General features: G+C 38.4%; 1 protein-coding gene across 2 annotated transcripts in view; it reads left to right on the top strand.

The window, feature by feature from the left end:
* The window catches only part of csrnp3 (cysteine-serine-rich nuclear protein 3), a 29,790-nt gene that overhangs the window by 7,801 nt on the left and 3,973 nt on the right, over positions 1–18,016 (top strand). The window contains exons 1-3 of one of the 2 annotated variants that reach the window (XM_054787138.1): positions 6,996–7,297; positions 15,082–15,251; positions 16,980–17,239. In XM_054787138.1, coding sequence (XP_054643113.1) covers positions 15,101–15,251; positions 16,980–17,239 — 411 coding nt within the window. In that variant the 5' untranslated portion in view covers positions 6,996–7,297; positions 15,082–15,100. Of the gene's footprint in view, positions 1–6,995; positions 7,298–15,081; positions 15,252–16,979; positions 17,240–18,016 lie in introns of those variants that run through there. The other variant, XM_054787137.1, reaches the window with a different exon arrangement.

Below are 18,016 nucleotides of genomic sequence, written 5' to 3'. Positions count from 1 at the left end.
GGAAATTTACAAGAAAAAAGTCGTAATAGTATGACAACAAAGTCGTACATTAACGAGAAAAGTCATAAATTTACGAGAATAAAGTCATACATTTAAGTCATAAATTTATTAGAATAAAGTCGCAAATTTATGAGAATAAAAGACAGAAATTTAGAAGAAAAAAGTTGTAAATTTACGAGAATAAAGTTGTACATTTAAGTCATAAAATTACGAGATTAAAGGCTTAAATTTATGAGAAAAAAGTCGTAATATTATGAGAATAAAGTCGTACATTTATGAGAAAAAAGTAATAAAGTCGTACATTTAAGTCGTAAATTTATGAGAAAAAGTTATAGATTTACGAGAATAAAGTTCTCTATTTAAGTCGTAGGATTACGAGAATAAAGTGGTAATGTTACGTGTCATTGTTTCATATTTATCAAAGGGACTTTTTTTCTTGTAAATGTAGGACTTTATTCTTGTAATATTGCGAACCTCAGATTATTTCAATCCTCCATCAAATGAAACATCAAAATAATTTGCAGAGAATTTTTTTTGCACTGATTTTTTTTTACATTGAATATCTTTAATGCGACTTTTAAAACACCCTAGTTTAACGCACACACATTTTTCTTTTTCAATTTTATTTGAACATTTTTTTTGCATAATTTGAAAAAAAATCATAAAATTGAAACGCAGTAACATCAGTTACATAAATTCAGTCTAAAAAAAATCTTTGGTCATAAAGGAACCTTCATGGAATGACTCAACAGCGCCCCTGCTGCTTACTGCCAAGTAGTGCACCCCACTTTGTTGACATTGATTTTTGTCCAATAGTCACTCAGATTACCATTTAAAAACCATTAAACTATCTTAAACTTTATTATTATTATTATTTATTTTTTACCTATTTGCAGCGGGGGAGATGATGTCATCGTCTAATTTGCATAATCGGCCATGATGGATGTGCATGTCGTTTTCATGGACGCTGTGGGAGATGAAAAGTTTGCAAAAAACAGAAATATGTTTAGAACTAGAAATAGCAGGGGTATCATCACTTTTGGGGGTTTTTGTGGGGTTTTTCCAGTTTTCTTGTTGTGCCAAAGCAGTCCAATGTTCCACGGGACGGGGGCCTCCGGTTTAAGTCAAGAAGGTGGAGCTGAATAGTCGCCAAGTGTAACGGCTGCCATCTAGTGTGGGTGTGTGCTCGTACACAGATGGTGTAAACTTCCCTCCCTGATGCCTGAAGGCAGGGGCCCCCCAAGCAAAAATACATTTTTAAATAACACATTTTATTCAGTTTTGGAAATATGAGTAATAATATGGGTAATAATATATTTTATTCCAAAAAATCAAATACAGCTAGAAATGTTTTGTTTTTGCATGTTTATGTTGTTCATGGTGGAAAGATCATCATGAATGTGCCTGCTACTACACGCTCACAAACCATGAAACCTTGGGGGGGCTTTTTGGAGGTGTGTCCCATTCCATGCCTTAATTAGCTGCCTCTTTCTACCAGTTTTTACATCTTTAGAAGGCACACAAAAGAGAAAGACGTGTGTTCATGTCTAAAAAAGGATTGTGGATGATGGGCAAAATTCCCCCCCCAAAAAGTGTGTTTTCCTTGAAGGGCTGCGCGAGATAGTCGGATGACAGCCCGGTGCTTTTGGCTCGCTGAACTCTCATTTGTTGAGGATGTGCGGTGGCGGGTTGCAGTGTAAAATAACGGCAGGCATGTGTTTGTATTCCTAAAAGGCTTTGCATATTTGATTGACTTGTTGTTTGGTTGGATGCTGATTATTACCTTCATGTTTCCCAGTCATGCACCTTTCATGCACCACGCTGGTGCCAGCCAAGTGTTTTGCATATGACCTCATTATGAATGCATAGCTTGCTGGCAGATCATTTCTGTCTTCATGGTTTTGGAACGTGGAATGGGAATGTAGGTCATGCCAGGCAAGCCAGTGCACGGCATCCCTTCAGTGTTTGTTTCTTACGTCATAGGATGGAACATGTCCCCACGCTCGGACAGACTTCCAGGGACGGTGTGAGGACAAATTGATTAGACGACAAGATTTAAGCATAGTTTGTGCACACCTGGCGGTAAGAAGGACTGGAAGAAATGAGGATTTCTTGATGTGTCCTAATCACATATCTTGACGTTACGACTACCGCATCACCACTACCAGGAGAACCAGAGTGTAGAGGGGGAGGAGCCACCTGCTGTGGCCCAACAAGGTGCACTGTATTCGGGCACATGCCGGTGTGACACCACGAAGGTCTCTGGCAAACCCTTTTTTTTCCCCCCTTTTCGCGGAGCATTTGGTACAACTAGCACGCAAAATGTCTTCCTCAGATAGTGAATGCTTGTTTACAAGTGAGTTCAAGGAAAGTTAAGACAGGTCGTTAACGTCACAGGCAGGAGAAAAAAGGAGCACTTGATTTGCCCACTCGCACAGTACGTGTAATCTCGCCATGTTTGGTGTTTAGCCAAAGATGCAGATGTTTTTGTTAATGTTTTTGATTCAAGATTCAAGATTCAAGAGTTTTATTGTCATATGCACAGTAAGACAGCAGTTATACTATGCAATGAAATTCTTATTCTGTTCATTCTCCCAAGAAAAGAAAGAAAACACAAGAAAGAATAAGAACATAAGAAACATAAATACCAATAAATTAAGCAACAACAACAGAAGAGACATTAATACAAATAAATAAATAAATAAATAAATAAATAAATAAATAAATAAATAAAAGTGCTATGAGTGTGTGTGTGTGTGTTGCGTGCGACGTGTGTGAGTGCTTCGTTGAGAAGCCTGATGGCCTGTGGGTAAAAGCTGTTTGCCAGCCTTGTGGTCCTGGACTTCAAACTCCTGTAGCGTCTGCCTGACGGTAGGAGTGTGAATAATGAGTGTTGTGGATGTGTGCTGTCCTTGATGAGGTTGTGTGTTCTTCGTAGGACTCTAGATTTATAAATGTCTTGCAGTGAGGGGAGGGCTGCCCCAACAATGTTCTGTGAGGTCTTGATCACCCGCTGGAGTGCCTTCCTATCACGTGTTGTACAGTTACCGTACCAAACAGTGATGGAGGCGGTAAGGACACTTTCCATAGTGCATCTGTAGAAGCAACTCAGGATTGTGGTGGACATGCCAAATTTCCTCAGTCTTCTCAGGAAGTACAGTCTCCTTTGGGACTTCTTCATCATTTGTTGGGTGTTGTGAGACCAGGTGAGGTCCTCGCTGATGTGTGTGCCAAGGAACTTGAAGGTTTTCACCCTCTCCACCTCAGTCTCATCAATAAACAGGGGTCTATGCGGCTCCTTTTCCCTTGTTCTTGGGTCGATGATCATCTCTTTAGTCTTATCTGTATTGAGAAGGAGATTGCATTTGTCACCTGCATTTGTCATGGGCACCGCTGATGACTACAAAAAGGCCAGATATGACCTGAGGAGGTCCATACGAGAGGCCAAAAGACAGTACAGACAGAAGCTGGAGGGCTACTATTCCACTTCAGACCCTCGGCGCATGTGGGCGGGGCTCCTGCACATCACAGACTATCGACAGCGGAGTAGCGTAGCCACGTCCAGCCAAACATTCCAATGTTTTTGCAGATATTTTTGGCCAAATATGCCAATGTTTTTAATCAAACATTCCAATGTTTTTGCGTGGAAATCATCTGAGCGCACTTCCTCTGCATGGCCTCCTTTGCAAACTGCATATTTAAAAAGCATTTAGGAGAAAAGACTGAAAAGCTTCAATAATAAAACAGCACCACGGTGCTTTCATGTTCCTCATTTTGCCTTATTTACCCTTTTCAAGCGTCCTTTATTTTCACATGTTGCCAGGTATGCTTGGAATTGTCCAAAATGTCTCAGTAAGATGAAGAGATTGAGGGGAAAGTAAGGCGTCTAAATGAGAATCAGAACGCCACCTGTGTTGTTTGCTAACTTGCTAACTATCTCTGAGATGTGTTTTTGTTCCCCCCAGTGGGTCTATGTCTTGGCTGTATCTCTCCATGTGACTGCGGTGTGTGTGATGTTTTCTGGCAAAATTGAGATGTTGTTTTTGTTCAGCAGTGGTTTTGGTCTTGGAACTCTGCCATGCAGGCCGTTTTTGCCCAGCATCTTTCTTATGGTGGAGTCATGAACACTGACCTTAACTGAGGCAAGTGAGGCCTGCGGCTCTTTGGATGTTTTTGTGGGGTCTTTTGTGACCTCTCGGATCGTGGGGTCATTTTGGTTGGCCGGCCACTCCTGGCAAGGTTCACCACTGTTCCATGTTTTCGCCATTTGTGGATAATGGCTCTCACTGTGGTTGGCTGGAGTCCCAAAGCTTTAGAAATGGCTTTATAACTTTTTCCACACTGATAGATGTCAAAGCATCTCAGTTATGTTTTTCACTTTTTCAAACAGGGCCATGTAGCTTTGTTTTTTTTCTCCCTTAATAATAAAAAGTTCTTTTGCAATGACTTTCTGTGAACATACACAATTTTGCACTGTTGCGTTTGTATTTACATTTTCCACCAAACGTCTCAGTGAGTGTTGGCTGTCTGCATCGTGATGTGTCGTGTTTGAGGTGGCCAAGTTTGTTTTATATATATTGTGTTAAATAACTTCAATTAAAGTAGTCCATTAACCTTTACTACCGCACAGACACACACAAACATAACTAAAAAATCAGTAACGCTGAGTACAGGTATGGATTCCCAGGTAGCGGGTATCGGTACCGTATTGGTTGAAACGTGGTAGCCAAGTGGTCCTATTTCTCCTTTTCAATAAAAGAATGTAAAAAGAAGACACTCGTTATACTCCCTTGTTGTTGTTTGTCTTGGGAAGCATCAGCAGATGCGTTCAATGAGGCGTGGATTTCACACTTTCCCGCAGTACTATTGTGAAGCGTCACTAGACGTGATAAAAAAGGAGGGGAATGACAAGAAGAATAAGTGTGTTGATGTTTGGCTTCTTTAGCTGCAGTGACTTTCCTCCAATAGTCTTTGTTTTGTGTGACTTTACTGTTGATGTTGAAGCTCGGTGCTCCCGCGGAGTGCCCGCCGTGTGCCCGCCGTGTGCCCACCTAGCTGACAAAAAAGCAGTAAAAGCCCGGTGCTGGCTACCTGCCTGGCATGAAACCCGCGCGCTGTAGCGGCTGCTTGAGGAGCTCCCACCCCCACCCCCACACACACACACACACACACACACACACCCAGCCCCACCGGGAGTCAGACGGAGCTAAAGCAGAGATAATGACAGGCGGTATTGGTTTTTAATCGCCATGCCATCACAGACGCTGTATTAAGCACCTCAGCAACCTTAAGGGATGCTGTTTTACATTTACTAAACATGCACGTGATGAACGTAAACGCCTCATGTTCACCATCGTCAAGCATTCCTCCAGCTTGTCCCTTTGCTGTAATATATTACAGTGGAAACTGATCACTGTCCTTAACGACGCTAATGTTCTTCCGACTGCAAGCTTGAAGTTTTCCTGTAACAGGAAGCACAGGACTTTATGTGGGCAAATGGAATGCAGCTCAGCAAGGATATACACAGCATACGTGACATTCGTCCTGACCCCAAGCCCATCAGGCACCTCGACTCGCTCAGCAGGAAGGGCTCGATCCATGAAACGAGCATCTGCTTGTGTATTCTTTAGTATGGGGTGGAATACACATGTTGACATAGGAATAGTCCGTTCCAGGGTCAAACTGTGGCCAGCATGAGTCGGCACACCACTGTACTTTGACAGTATCGTATGTAGTCCTATGTAGTACTTGATAATAACATGCGTGATAACATTTTTGGAATTGTTGATACAACTTCTGAGAGGTGTTTCACTGATACGCTAAATATGCTAAGAAGTAACCCTCACCTTATTTGCTAAGAAGCGACATATACAGTATTTCAAGATAAAAGTGCATGTCGGCTTTGTCATATAGGTGCAAAAACTTTATTATTCCTGATATACTATTCCCAAAGTACAACTTTATTATGTTTTCTTTCTCATAATTTGACCTTTTTTTAAAATAACGCATTTTTTCTCTCTACGTTCATAATGTTACAACGTTATTCTCATAAAATTGCCACTCTTTTTCTCATTAGAATCCTTTTTTTCTTAATATTTTGACTTTTTGCTCATTAAATCACAGCTTTTTTTCCATTTCATTTATTTTTATTTTCCAACTTTCAACTTTTTCTTGTAAATTTTATTTTTGGGAATTATGACTTTATTCCCTTAATATTTTGACTTTATTCCCTTAATATTTTGACTTTATTCCCATAATATTATTATAGTTTTATTCCCATATTATTTTGAAGTTATTCTATTTAACTTTTTCCCCAACCTCATTTGCCAAAAATGACAACTTTATTTTGTTTTGTTTCTCATAATTTTACGAGTTTAAAAAAAACAAACGCATTTTTTCTTTAATATGTTATTATTTAAAGTGTGAATTTGGGTGTGTCCTATGCATTGTTTGGTACATAGGAATTTTGAGATAGTGTTATTATTGTTGTTGTTGTTGTTGATGGTATTATTATTATTATTATTATTATTATTATTATTATTATTATTATTATTATTATTGTTGTTATTATTACTATTATTATTATTATTATTATTGTTATTATTATTATTATTATTATTATTATTATTATTGTTGTTATTATTACTATTATTATCAATATTATTATTATTATTATTATTATTATTATTATTATTATTATTATTATTATTATTATTATTATTTGTGGGCTGGGATGGTTCCAATCCTCCTCTCGCTTTTCTTTCCCCCCCTCCCATTTCTCCCAAATCCACCTCCTCATCCATTTTCCTGACATTACCCCCTCCTGCTTCATACCTCTGCCCCCCATCCCCACTGCCCCCTCCCCTGTTGGTAAAAATATCTGCAGACAGCAGGAGAGGAGGCACGCCTGCTTCACTCTCTCTCTTTCTCTCTCTCTCTGCATTGCTCACTCGTTCTAGACAAGCCACCCATGTGACCATGTGACCATGTGACTTGTCAGGCTGGCGGTGCCTCCATTCAGCCTCCTTCCTTGCTTCCTTGCAGCAGCTAATGAGTCTTTGTGCGGATGGAAAGAGTGACATTGTGACAAAGAGGGGTGAAAGTGTGAAAGATGTCATCTTCTTAATAAAGTATCCACACACCCCCCCTTTGGTTTTGGCCATGATGAACCTGGGGGGGGTCACTAGCAGTCAGTGGAGTGAGACCAACATGGGATGCTCCTCATCCATCATGCTGCTTTTTTAAACGTGCTGTGAGAGGAAGGTGAAAGGAGTCGGGAGTCGGCCACTGGAAGCAGGTCAGTCGTTCCCGGGGGGGGGGGGGTCCTGGCATGATGCTGCATGCTAGTTTGTATGTTGTCACATGATTGCTGCTTTTGATAGTTGTGTGTTAGAGCAAGCATTGGACTCCAGGATAAGACAGGCTGCTTTCCTGCAGGCTTTTTACCACATGGACTTTTATGCTGCAGTGTTTTTCTCTGGGATCTCCATCCTATCCATCCTTTCTTATCTATCCTACCCTATCTATCCATCCTTTCTTATCTATCCTACCCTGTCTATCCATCCTATCCATCCTTTCTTATCTATCCTACCCTATCTATCCATCCTTTCTTATCTATCCTACCCTGTCTATCCATCCTATCCATCCTTTCTTATCTATCCTACCCTATCTATCCATCCTATCTTATCTATCCTACCCCGTCTATCCATCCTATCTTATCTATCCTACCCTGTCTATCCATCCTATCCATCCTTTCTTATCTATCCTACCCTATCTATCCATCCTATCCATCCTTTCTTATCTATCCTACCCTATCTATCCATCCTATCTTATCTATCCTACCCCGTCTATCCATCCTATCTTATCTATCCTACCCTGTCTATCCATCCTTTCCATCCTTTCTTATCTATCCTACCCCGTCTATCCATCCTATCCATCCTTTCTTATCTATCCTACCCCGTCTATCCATCCTATCTTATCTATCCAACCCTATCTATCCATCCTTTCTTATCTATCCTACCCTGTCTATCCATCCTATCCATCCTTTCTTATCTATCCTACCCTATCTATCCATCCTATCCATCCTTTCTTATCTATCCTACCCTATCTATCCATCCTATCCATCCTTTCTTATCTATCCTACCCCGTCTATCCATCCTTTCTTATCTATCCTACCCTGTCTATCCATCCTATCCATCCTTTCTTATCTATCCTACCCTATCTATCCATCCTATCTTATCTATCCTACCCTGTCTATCCATCCTATCCATCCTTTCTTATCTATCCTACCCTATCTATCCATCCTATCTTATCTATCCTACCCTGTCTATCCATCCTATCCATCCTATCTTATCTATCCTACCCTATCTATCCATCCTATCTTATCTATCCTACCCTGTCTATCCATCCTATCTTATCTATCCTACCCTATCTATCCATCCTATCTTATCTATCCTACCCTATCTATCCATCCTATCTTATCTATCCTACCCTATCTATCCATCCTATCTTATCTATCCTACCCTGTCTATCCATCCTATTCATCCTATCTTATCTATCCTACCCTATCTATCCATCCTATGCATGCTATCTTATCTATGCTATCCTACATGATGACGCGTGTATTATGATAGAATAGTTTTATATTTGCCTTGGTTTTCTTCTAATGAGGGACTTGATGTGCTATTTGTTGTCACATGGGAGCACAGTAGTTGGAATCTCCATGGAAACCACTTTTACCATCACAGCCTCATGCAGCATCAGCACACAGACAACACACACACACACACACACACACACACACACATCATGAATCCATCCATCCATGCATACATTCATCCATGCACACATTCATCCATGCATACATTCATCCATCCATTCATCTGTCATCCATCCATCCATACTTCCACACACACATCATGAATCCATCCATCCATGCATACATTCATCCATGCACACATTCATCCATGCATACATTCATCCATCCATTCATCTGTCATCCATCCATCCATCCATCCATACTTCCACACATCCATCCGTCATCCATCCATTCATTCATCATCCATGCATCCACCATCCATTTGTCATCCATGCATCCATCCATGCATGCATGCATTCATCCATCCATCCATATCATCTGTAGGTCTTGTGCTAGTGAGGGTGATGCTAATTAGAGATGCAGTCCTCGCTAAGACATTGTATCCATGCATCCATCCGTTGGTGTTGGATGATGTCCACCCAACCCAGCACTGAACTCCCTCTCTCTCACTTCCGCAGTCCTAAAAAAAGAAAGAAAAATTGCTAACCCTCAGGGAATGATGATCCCTTCGTCTGTCTTTGTGTCTTTGTGGCAGTGGAGGTTCTCCTATCTGCTCCTGTTCTCCTGTCAGGCGTGATGTCTCGCAGGAAGCATTTGCATGTGGAATGAGTGGATAGCAGAGCCCGGATGGATGAATGGAACTCCCCCACAAGCTGCTCTGACAGATAGACGATGCTTTACTCTTCCCCAAGCTGCCAATCAGTGCAAGACAAGAAAGCAGCGGTGGTTTCTGCATACAAGCACCTGATGATGAGAATAAAGTCAGCTGAGATAACGTGTGCGACAACTTCAGACTATTTCCAAGCGATGTTTACACGTCCATTTGGAACACTGACACTAAACCACACAACAAATGATTCACACGCCAATCTTTCTACGTTTCTTTCATTCATTCATTCACTCGTTCATTCTCCTTTTCTCTCACTAACTTCTCCATGACTCATCCTCTGTCAGCCCTGCACACCAGTCTTCCTCTGTACTACTCCTACTGTGTACTTCTACCACGCTGTACTGCTCCCACTCTGTACCACTTCTACTGTATACTACTCCTACGCTGTACTACTTCTACTGTCTACTACTCCTACTGTGTAATACTTCTACTGTGTACTTCTCCTACTGTGTACTACTTCTACTGTGTACTACTCCTACTGTGTACTTCTACTACTGTGTACTTCTCTTACTCTGTACTACTTCTACTGTCTACTACTCTCTACTGTGTACTAGTCGTACTGTGTATTCCTCCTACTGTGTACTTCTACTGGCGTCAACAGGCAGCCTGCTGATTAGTTGGATCAGTGCTGCCACCTAGCTGGATGCTTGTGTATTGTTCAAGTGTGAATAACATGCATGCAGGCAATGCATGAAGACACTGATAGGGAAAGTCTCCAGTGTGACTACTGTATGTACCATATGTACTATTATATGTACTGTACGTACTATTGTATGTACTATACTGTATGTAATATATGTACTATACTGCATGTACTATATGTACTATACTGTATGTACTATATGTACTATACTATATGTACTATCTGTACTGTTTTACATGAATGATGGCCAAAGACCTTTGCACACCACTACTACAGTATACAGTGTATGCTATTGTCATGCATGATATATGATGATATGATATATGATGGTATGATATATGGTGATATGATGGTATGATATATGATGGTATGATATATGATGATATGATGGTGTGATATATGATGGTATGATATATGATGGTATGATATATGATGGTGTGATATATGATGATATGATGGTGTGATATATGATAATATGATATATGATGGTATGATATATGGTGATATATGGTATGACATATGATGGTATGATATATGATGGTATGATATATGATGGTATGATATATGATGATATGATGGTATGACATATGATGGTATGATGATATGATGGTATGATATATGATGATATGATGGTATGATATATGATGGTATGATATATGATGATATGATGGTATGACATATGATGGTATGATGATATGATGGTATGATATATGATGATATGATGGTATGATATATGATGGTATGATGATATGATGGTATGATATATGATAATATGATATATGATGGTATGATATATGGTGATATATGGTATGACATATGATGGTATGATATATGATGGTATGATATATGATGATATGATGGTATGATATATGATGGTATGATGGTATGATGATATGATGGTATGAGATATGATGGTATGATATATGATGGTATGATGATATGATGGTATGATATATGATGATATGATATATGATGGTATGATGATATGATGGTATGATATATGATGGTATGATATATGATGATATGATGATATGATATATGATGGTATGATATATGATGGTATGATGATATGATGGTATGATATATGATGATATGATGGTATGATATATGATGGTATGATATATGATGATATGATGGTATGATATATGATGGTGTGATATATGATATGATGGTATGATATATGATGGTATGATATATGATGATATGATGGTATGATATATGATGATATGATATATTATGATATGATGGTATGATATATGATGGTATGACATATGATGGTATGATATATGATGATATGATATATGATGGTATGATATATGATGGTGTGATGTATGATGATATGATGGTATGATATATGATGATATGATGCTATGACATGATGGTATGGTGATATGATGGTATGATATATGATGATATGATGGTATGATATATGATGGTATGATATATGATGGTATGATGATATGATGGTATGATATATGATGATATGATGGTATGATATATGATGGTATGATATATGATGGTGTGCTATTTGATGATATGATGGTATGATATATGATGGTATGATATATGGTGATATGATGGTATGATATATGATGGTATGGTATATGATGGTATGATGGTATGATGATATGATGGTATGATATATGATGGTATGACATATGATGGTATGATGATATGATGGTATGATATATGATGATATGATGGTATGATATATGATGATATGATGGTATGACATATGATGGTATGGTGATATGATGGTATGATATATGATGGTATGATATATGGTGGTATGATGGTATGATGATATGATGGTATGATATATGATGGTATGATATATGATGGTATGACATATGATGGTATGGTGATATGATGGTATGATATATGATGGTATGATGGTATGATGATATGATGGTATGATATATGATGGTATGATATATGATGGTGTGATATTTGATGATATGATGGTATGATATATGATGGTATGATATATGGTGATATGATGGTATGATATATATGATGGTATGGTATATGATGGTATGATGGTATGATGATATGATGGTATGATATATGATGGTATGACATATGATGGTATGATGATATGATGGTATGATATGTGATGATATGATGGTATGACATAAGATGGTATGGTGATATGATGGTATGATATATGATGGTATGATATATGGTGATATGATGGTATGATATATGATGGTATGGTATATGATGGTATGATGATATGATGGTATGATATATGATGGTATGATATATGATGGTATGGTGATATGATGGTATGATATATGATGATATGATGGTATGATATATGATGGTATGATATATGATGATATGATGGTATGACATATGATGGTATGATATATGATGGTATGATATATGATGGTGTGATATTTGATGATATGATGGTATGATATATGATGGTATGATATATGATGGTATGGTATATGATGGTATGATGGTATGATGATATGATGGTATGATATATGATGGTATGACATATGATGGTATGATGATATGATGGTATGATATATGATGATATGATGGTATGACATATGATGGTATGGTGATATGATGGTATGATATATGATGGTATGATATATGATGGTATGATGATATGATGGTATGATATATGATGATATGATATATGATGGTATGATATATGGTGATATATGGTATGACATATGATGGTATGATATATGATGGTATGATATATGATGATATGATGGTATGATATATGATGGTATGATGATATGATGGTATGATATATGATATGATATATGATGGTATGATATATGATGGTGTGATATTTGATGATATGATGGTATGATATATGATGGTATGATATATGATGGTATGACATATGATGGTATGATGATATGATGGTATGATATATGATGATATGATGGTATGATATATGATGATATGATGGTATGATGCTATGATGGTATGATATGATGGTATGGTGATATGATGGTATGATATATGATGCTATGATATATGATGCTATGATGGTATGATATGATGGTATGGTGATATGATGGTATGATATATGATGATATGATGGTATGATATATGATGGTATGACATATGATGGTATGATATATGATGGTATGATATATGATGGTATGATGGTATGACATATGATGGTATGATATATGATGGTATGATGATATGATGGTATGATATATGATGATATGATGGTATGATATATGATGGTATGATGATATGATGGTATGATATATGATGGTATGATATATGATGGTATGATGATATGATGGTATGATATATGATGGTATGATGATTCAAGATTCAAGAGATTCAAGAGTTTTATTGTCATATGCACAGTAAAACTGGTGGTTCTGCTATGCAATGAAATTCTTATTCTGTTCATTCTCCCAAGAAAAGAAAGAAAACACAAGAAAGAATAAGAACATAAGAAACATAAATACCAATAAATTAAGCAACAACAACAGAAGAGACATTAATACAGATAAATAATACAAATAAATAAATAAATAAATAAAGTGCTATGAGTGTGTGAGTGTGTTGCGTGCGGCGTGTGTGAGTGCTTCGTTGAGAAGCCTGATGGCCTGTGGGTAAAAGCTGTTTGCCAGCCTTGTGGTCCTGGACTTCAAACTCCTGTAGCGTCTGCCTGACGGTAGGAGTGTGAATAATGAGTGTTGTGGATGTGTGCTGTCCTTGATGAGGTTGTGTGTTCTGCGTAGGACTCTAGTTTTATAAATGTCTTGCAGTGAGCATATCATCTTTGATGATATGATATGATGATATGATGGCATTATATATGATGATATGGTATGATATATAATGATATGATGGTATGATATATGATGGTATGATGGTATGATATATGATATGATATGATATGACGATATGATATATGATGATATTATGGTATGAGATATGATGATATGATATATGATGATATGATATATGGTATGATATATGATGGTATGATATGATATGATATATGGTATGATATATGATGGTATGATATGATATATGATGATATGATGGTATGATGATATGATATATGATGGTATGATATATGATGGTATGATATGATATATGATGATATGATGGTATGATGATATGATGGTATGACATATGATGTATGGTGATATGATGGTATGATATATGATGGTGTGATATATGATGATATGATGGTATGATATATGATGGTATGATATGATGGTATAATGGTATGGTGATATGATGGTATGATATATGATGGTATGATGATATGATGGTATGATGATATGATGGTATGATACAGTATATGATGGTATGATATATGATGGTATGACATATGATGTATGGTGATATGATGGTATGATATATGATGATATGATGGTATGATATATGATGGTATGATATGATGGTATGATATATGATGACATGATGGTATGATGATATGATGGTATGATATATGATGACATGATGGTATGATATGATATGATGGTATGATATAATGATATATGATGGTAGGATGATATGATATGATGGTATGATATGATGGTATGATGGTATGATGATATGACATGATAGTATGATATGGTGATATGATGGTACGATGATATGATATGATGGCATGATGATATGATAGATGATGGTATGACATGGCATGGACCGTTCTAAAATGCAACATGATCATTGTCTCAGTAGAAGAATGAAATGAACTTCCTGTACGTGTAGGATGTAATTAGCAGCTTCGGCTGCCATGGAGGTTCCTTTGTGCAAGCTGATGAATTGCCGGGGGAGCGTCAGGGAGAGACGAGCCCTGTGTGTGTGTGTGTGTGTGTGTGTGTGTGTGTGTGTGTGTGTGTGTGTGTGCTGCTAATTGAGTGTGTGTAGGATTATGGAGGCCCCTAAAGTGGATATGAAATAATGCATGGCCCCGGCTGTGTCTTTGTGTTCCAGGTGCAGATGTGTCAAGGCCATGAGCGGAATACTGAAAAGGAAATTCGAGGAGGTGGAAGCCGCCTCCTCCCCGTGCTCCTCCTTAAGGGAGTCTGATGATGAAGTATCCTGCAGCGAGAGCGGGAATAGCAGCGACAGCATTAACCCATCTGCCTCTGGTCCTTTCACCCGTGAGTGTCATTCACGTGCACGAAGGAATGTTTGACGGCCGGCATGCATGGCCGGTCCTAGCCATGCACAGGAGAGGCCGTGCTGAGAGAGAAAGGCAGCCTGCTTCCTTCCTTCATGAGGAAAAAAGCATCAGCACGCCGGCACAGCACATAAGACATGATGGCGCTTCATCTGGCCGTGCACCACACTCATGCTGCTGTGCATGTACCCATCGCCCCCGTCCCCAAGAATACCTTTGCACCTTACTGCCTCTACTTACTATTCCAATGCGGGATGAAATACACTCACAGCAAACTCAAAAAGCGAAACATGTTATCTTATTTATGTCTCTTTCTTTTATTATGTCTACTATATTGGCTAATAGGAGGGTAAAGGTGACTATCGGGGTGTTATTTCATATCTAGAGGGCTCTAATAATGTTAAAAAATGTAGAGTAATCCCTCGTTTATGGTGGTTATTTGGTTACATACCCAACCGCAGTAAGTACAGTACATTTCCGCAAAGTGGGATTAAACAAAATAAATTGAATATCTTCAATTATGGCAGAGAAAACTTGTTTACAACCTTCTAAATATGCTTTTTAACATGATTAGAGCCCTGTAGACATGAAATAGCACCCCATAGTCACCTTTACGCTCCTATTACCCAATATAGTAGACATAATAAGAAAAATAAGATGTATCTGTTTATGACCTTCTAAGTATGGTTTTTAACATTATTAGAGCCCTCTAGACATGAAATAACACCCCTATTGTCACCTTTACACTCCTGTTAGCCATTATAGTAGACATAAGAGTAAATAAGCCACATAAGATGTAAATAAAACTCCTGCTGAAGCAGTGTCACAGTAAATGCGTTTCCAAGGGAACCTTAGTGAAGAGTCTAGTGTCTGTCTCACCCAACACTGACACCTAGTGGCCAATGTAGAATACTACATTCACATTTACAATGCTTCTTCTACCTTGTATTTGTATTTTACTTCATTTAGTTGGATCATTTAGACATTTTTATGCTTGGAAATGCTTCATTTAGGCCAAGAATAAGTACAGTTTAAATATGCGTATTGTTTTACTAATTGTAAGCTGTATTTTACCACGAAAAGGTGATCATTTATTCGTGGATATTTGAAAAAGTGTGATGTAGCGAGGGACGACTGTATTTAGAAGCTGAAAATATGTAGTAAATATGAAGTATGAAAATATTCCATTCCTTAATTGTTAATGTAACCAATTAACCGCCATTAACGAGGGACGACTGTAAGCAAAAAAAATGTTCTTGTAGCCTTTAATTTCGTTCAACACATTTGATTTTTTGCTGCCAGATGAGTTTGATCATTTGAAGTAGCGTACAGTGGATTACGCCCGGTTAGTGTTTTTTGGTTAACATCCATCATTTACGCCTGTTTGCGTACAGTATGCTGTTATTCATCACCAATTCCACATGAATGTTGCAGTCCACAATGTTTCAGCCTGTCATGTCAAAAAGTGTCCAAAATTGTTTACGGCCCGCAAGTACAAGTAAACAAGAAAAGTAGATATAAGACAGAAATGCACGATGAAATATCCTGACGTGCTTTTATTCCAGCTAATGCGTGTCACGTGACATGACAGATGTGAGACGGGCTTTCAAAGTGAAAAGATTGAAAAAGTGCATTCAAAGATGGAGTTTGGTCCAAACGTGTGTCAAGATGGAGAGGACACCGTGTAACCTGACTTCCTCCTCTGCAGCCGGCTCCATCCTGAAGCGGGAGAAGCGTGTGTGCACGCGGCGGGTGCACTTTGAGAAGGTCACGGTGTACTACTTCAGCCGGCGCCAGGGCTTCACCAGCGTGCCCAGCCAGGGGGGCAGCACGCTGGGCATGTCCAACAGGCACAGCTGGGTCAAGCAGTACTCGCTGGGGGAGTTTGCCATGGAGCAGGAGAGGCTCCACAGAGACATGCTGAGAGACCACCTCAAGGAGGAGAAACTCAACTCCATCAAGCTCAAGGTACCCTCGCCTGAACCCATGCGCGCCCGAACCTTCGCTTTCCTACTATTTCATTTTTCATTGACAAAAATCTTTTGTACACTGTCTTGGTTTTCGTACAGCCAAACAAAGAACAGCCGTCCCTCGTTTATGGCGGTTAATTGGTTCCACACCCGACCACGCTAGTAGGATTCAGTATTAATAAATGGAATATTTACGTAGTTATGGCATAAAAACACTGTTTACGATCTTCTAAATACACTTTTTAACATTACTAGAGCCCTCTAGACATGAAATAACACCCCTATGATCACCTTTCCACTCCTATGACCCAACATAGTAGACATGACATGACATGACGTTCGACATAAATAAGATAACAGACTCACACATCAGCAGTTCCTTGTATTTTTCTTGAAGTGTCTTTCCACTGGTATTAGCCAATACAGTAGGCAGAATAAGAGTAAATAATTCATGTAAGACGTAAATAAAACTCCTGCTTCAGCAGTGTCACAGTAAATGTGTTCCCTAGGAAACCTTAGTGAGGGGTTTCGTGCCTGTCTCATCCAACACCGACACCTAGTGGCCAATGTAGAATACTACATTCACAAGTACAATGCTTCTTCTGCCTTGTATTTGTATTTGACTTGTGAGGACAAGAGGCCAAAGCACATCGAAGATAGAAGAAAATATCTGCACTTGACTTATGAATAAACAATAGAAGCTGAGATACGCTTTGGATGGAGATTGCTTGTATTTGTCTTATAATGAAAGCTACTAGTATGATAATACAAATAT

This window comes from Dunckerocampus dactyliophorus, chromosome 9, assembly GCF_027744805.1.
Source record: "Dunckerocampus dactyliophorus isolate RoL2022-P2 chromosome 9, RoL_Ddac_1.1, whole genome shotgun sequence".
In the NCBI taxonomy this organism is placed as follows: domain Eukaryota; kingdom Metazoa; phylum Chordata; class Actinopteri; order Syngnathiformes; family Syngnathidae; genus Dunckerocampus; species Dunckerocampus dactyliophorus.
This window is presented reverse-complemented; position numbering and strand designations above follow the sequence as displayed.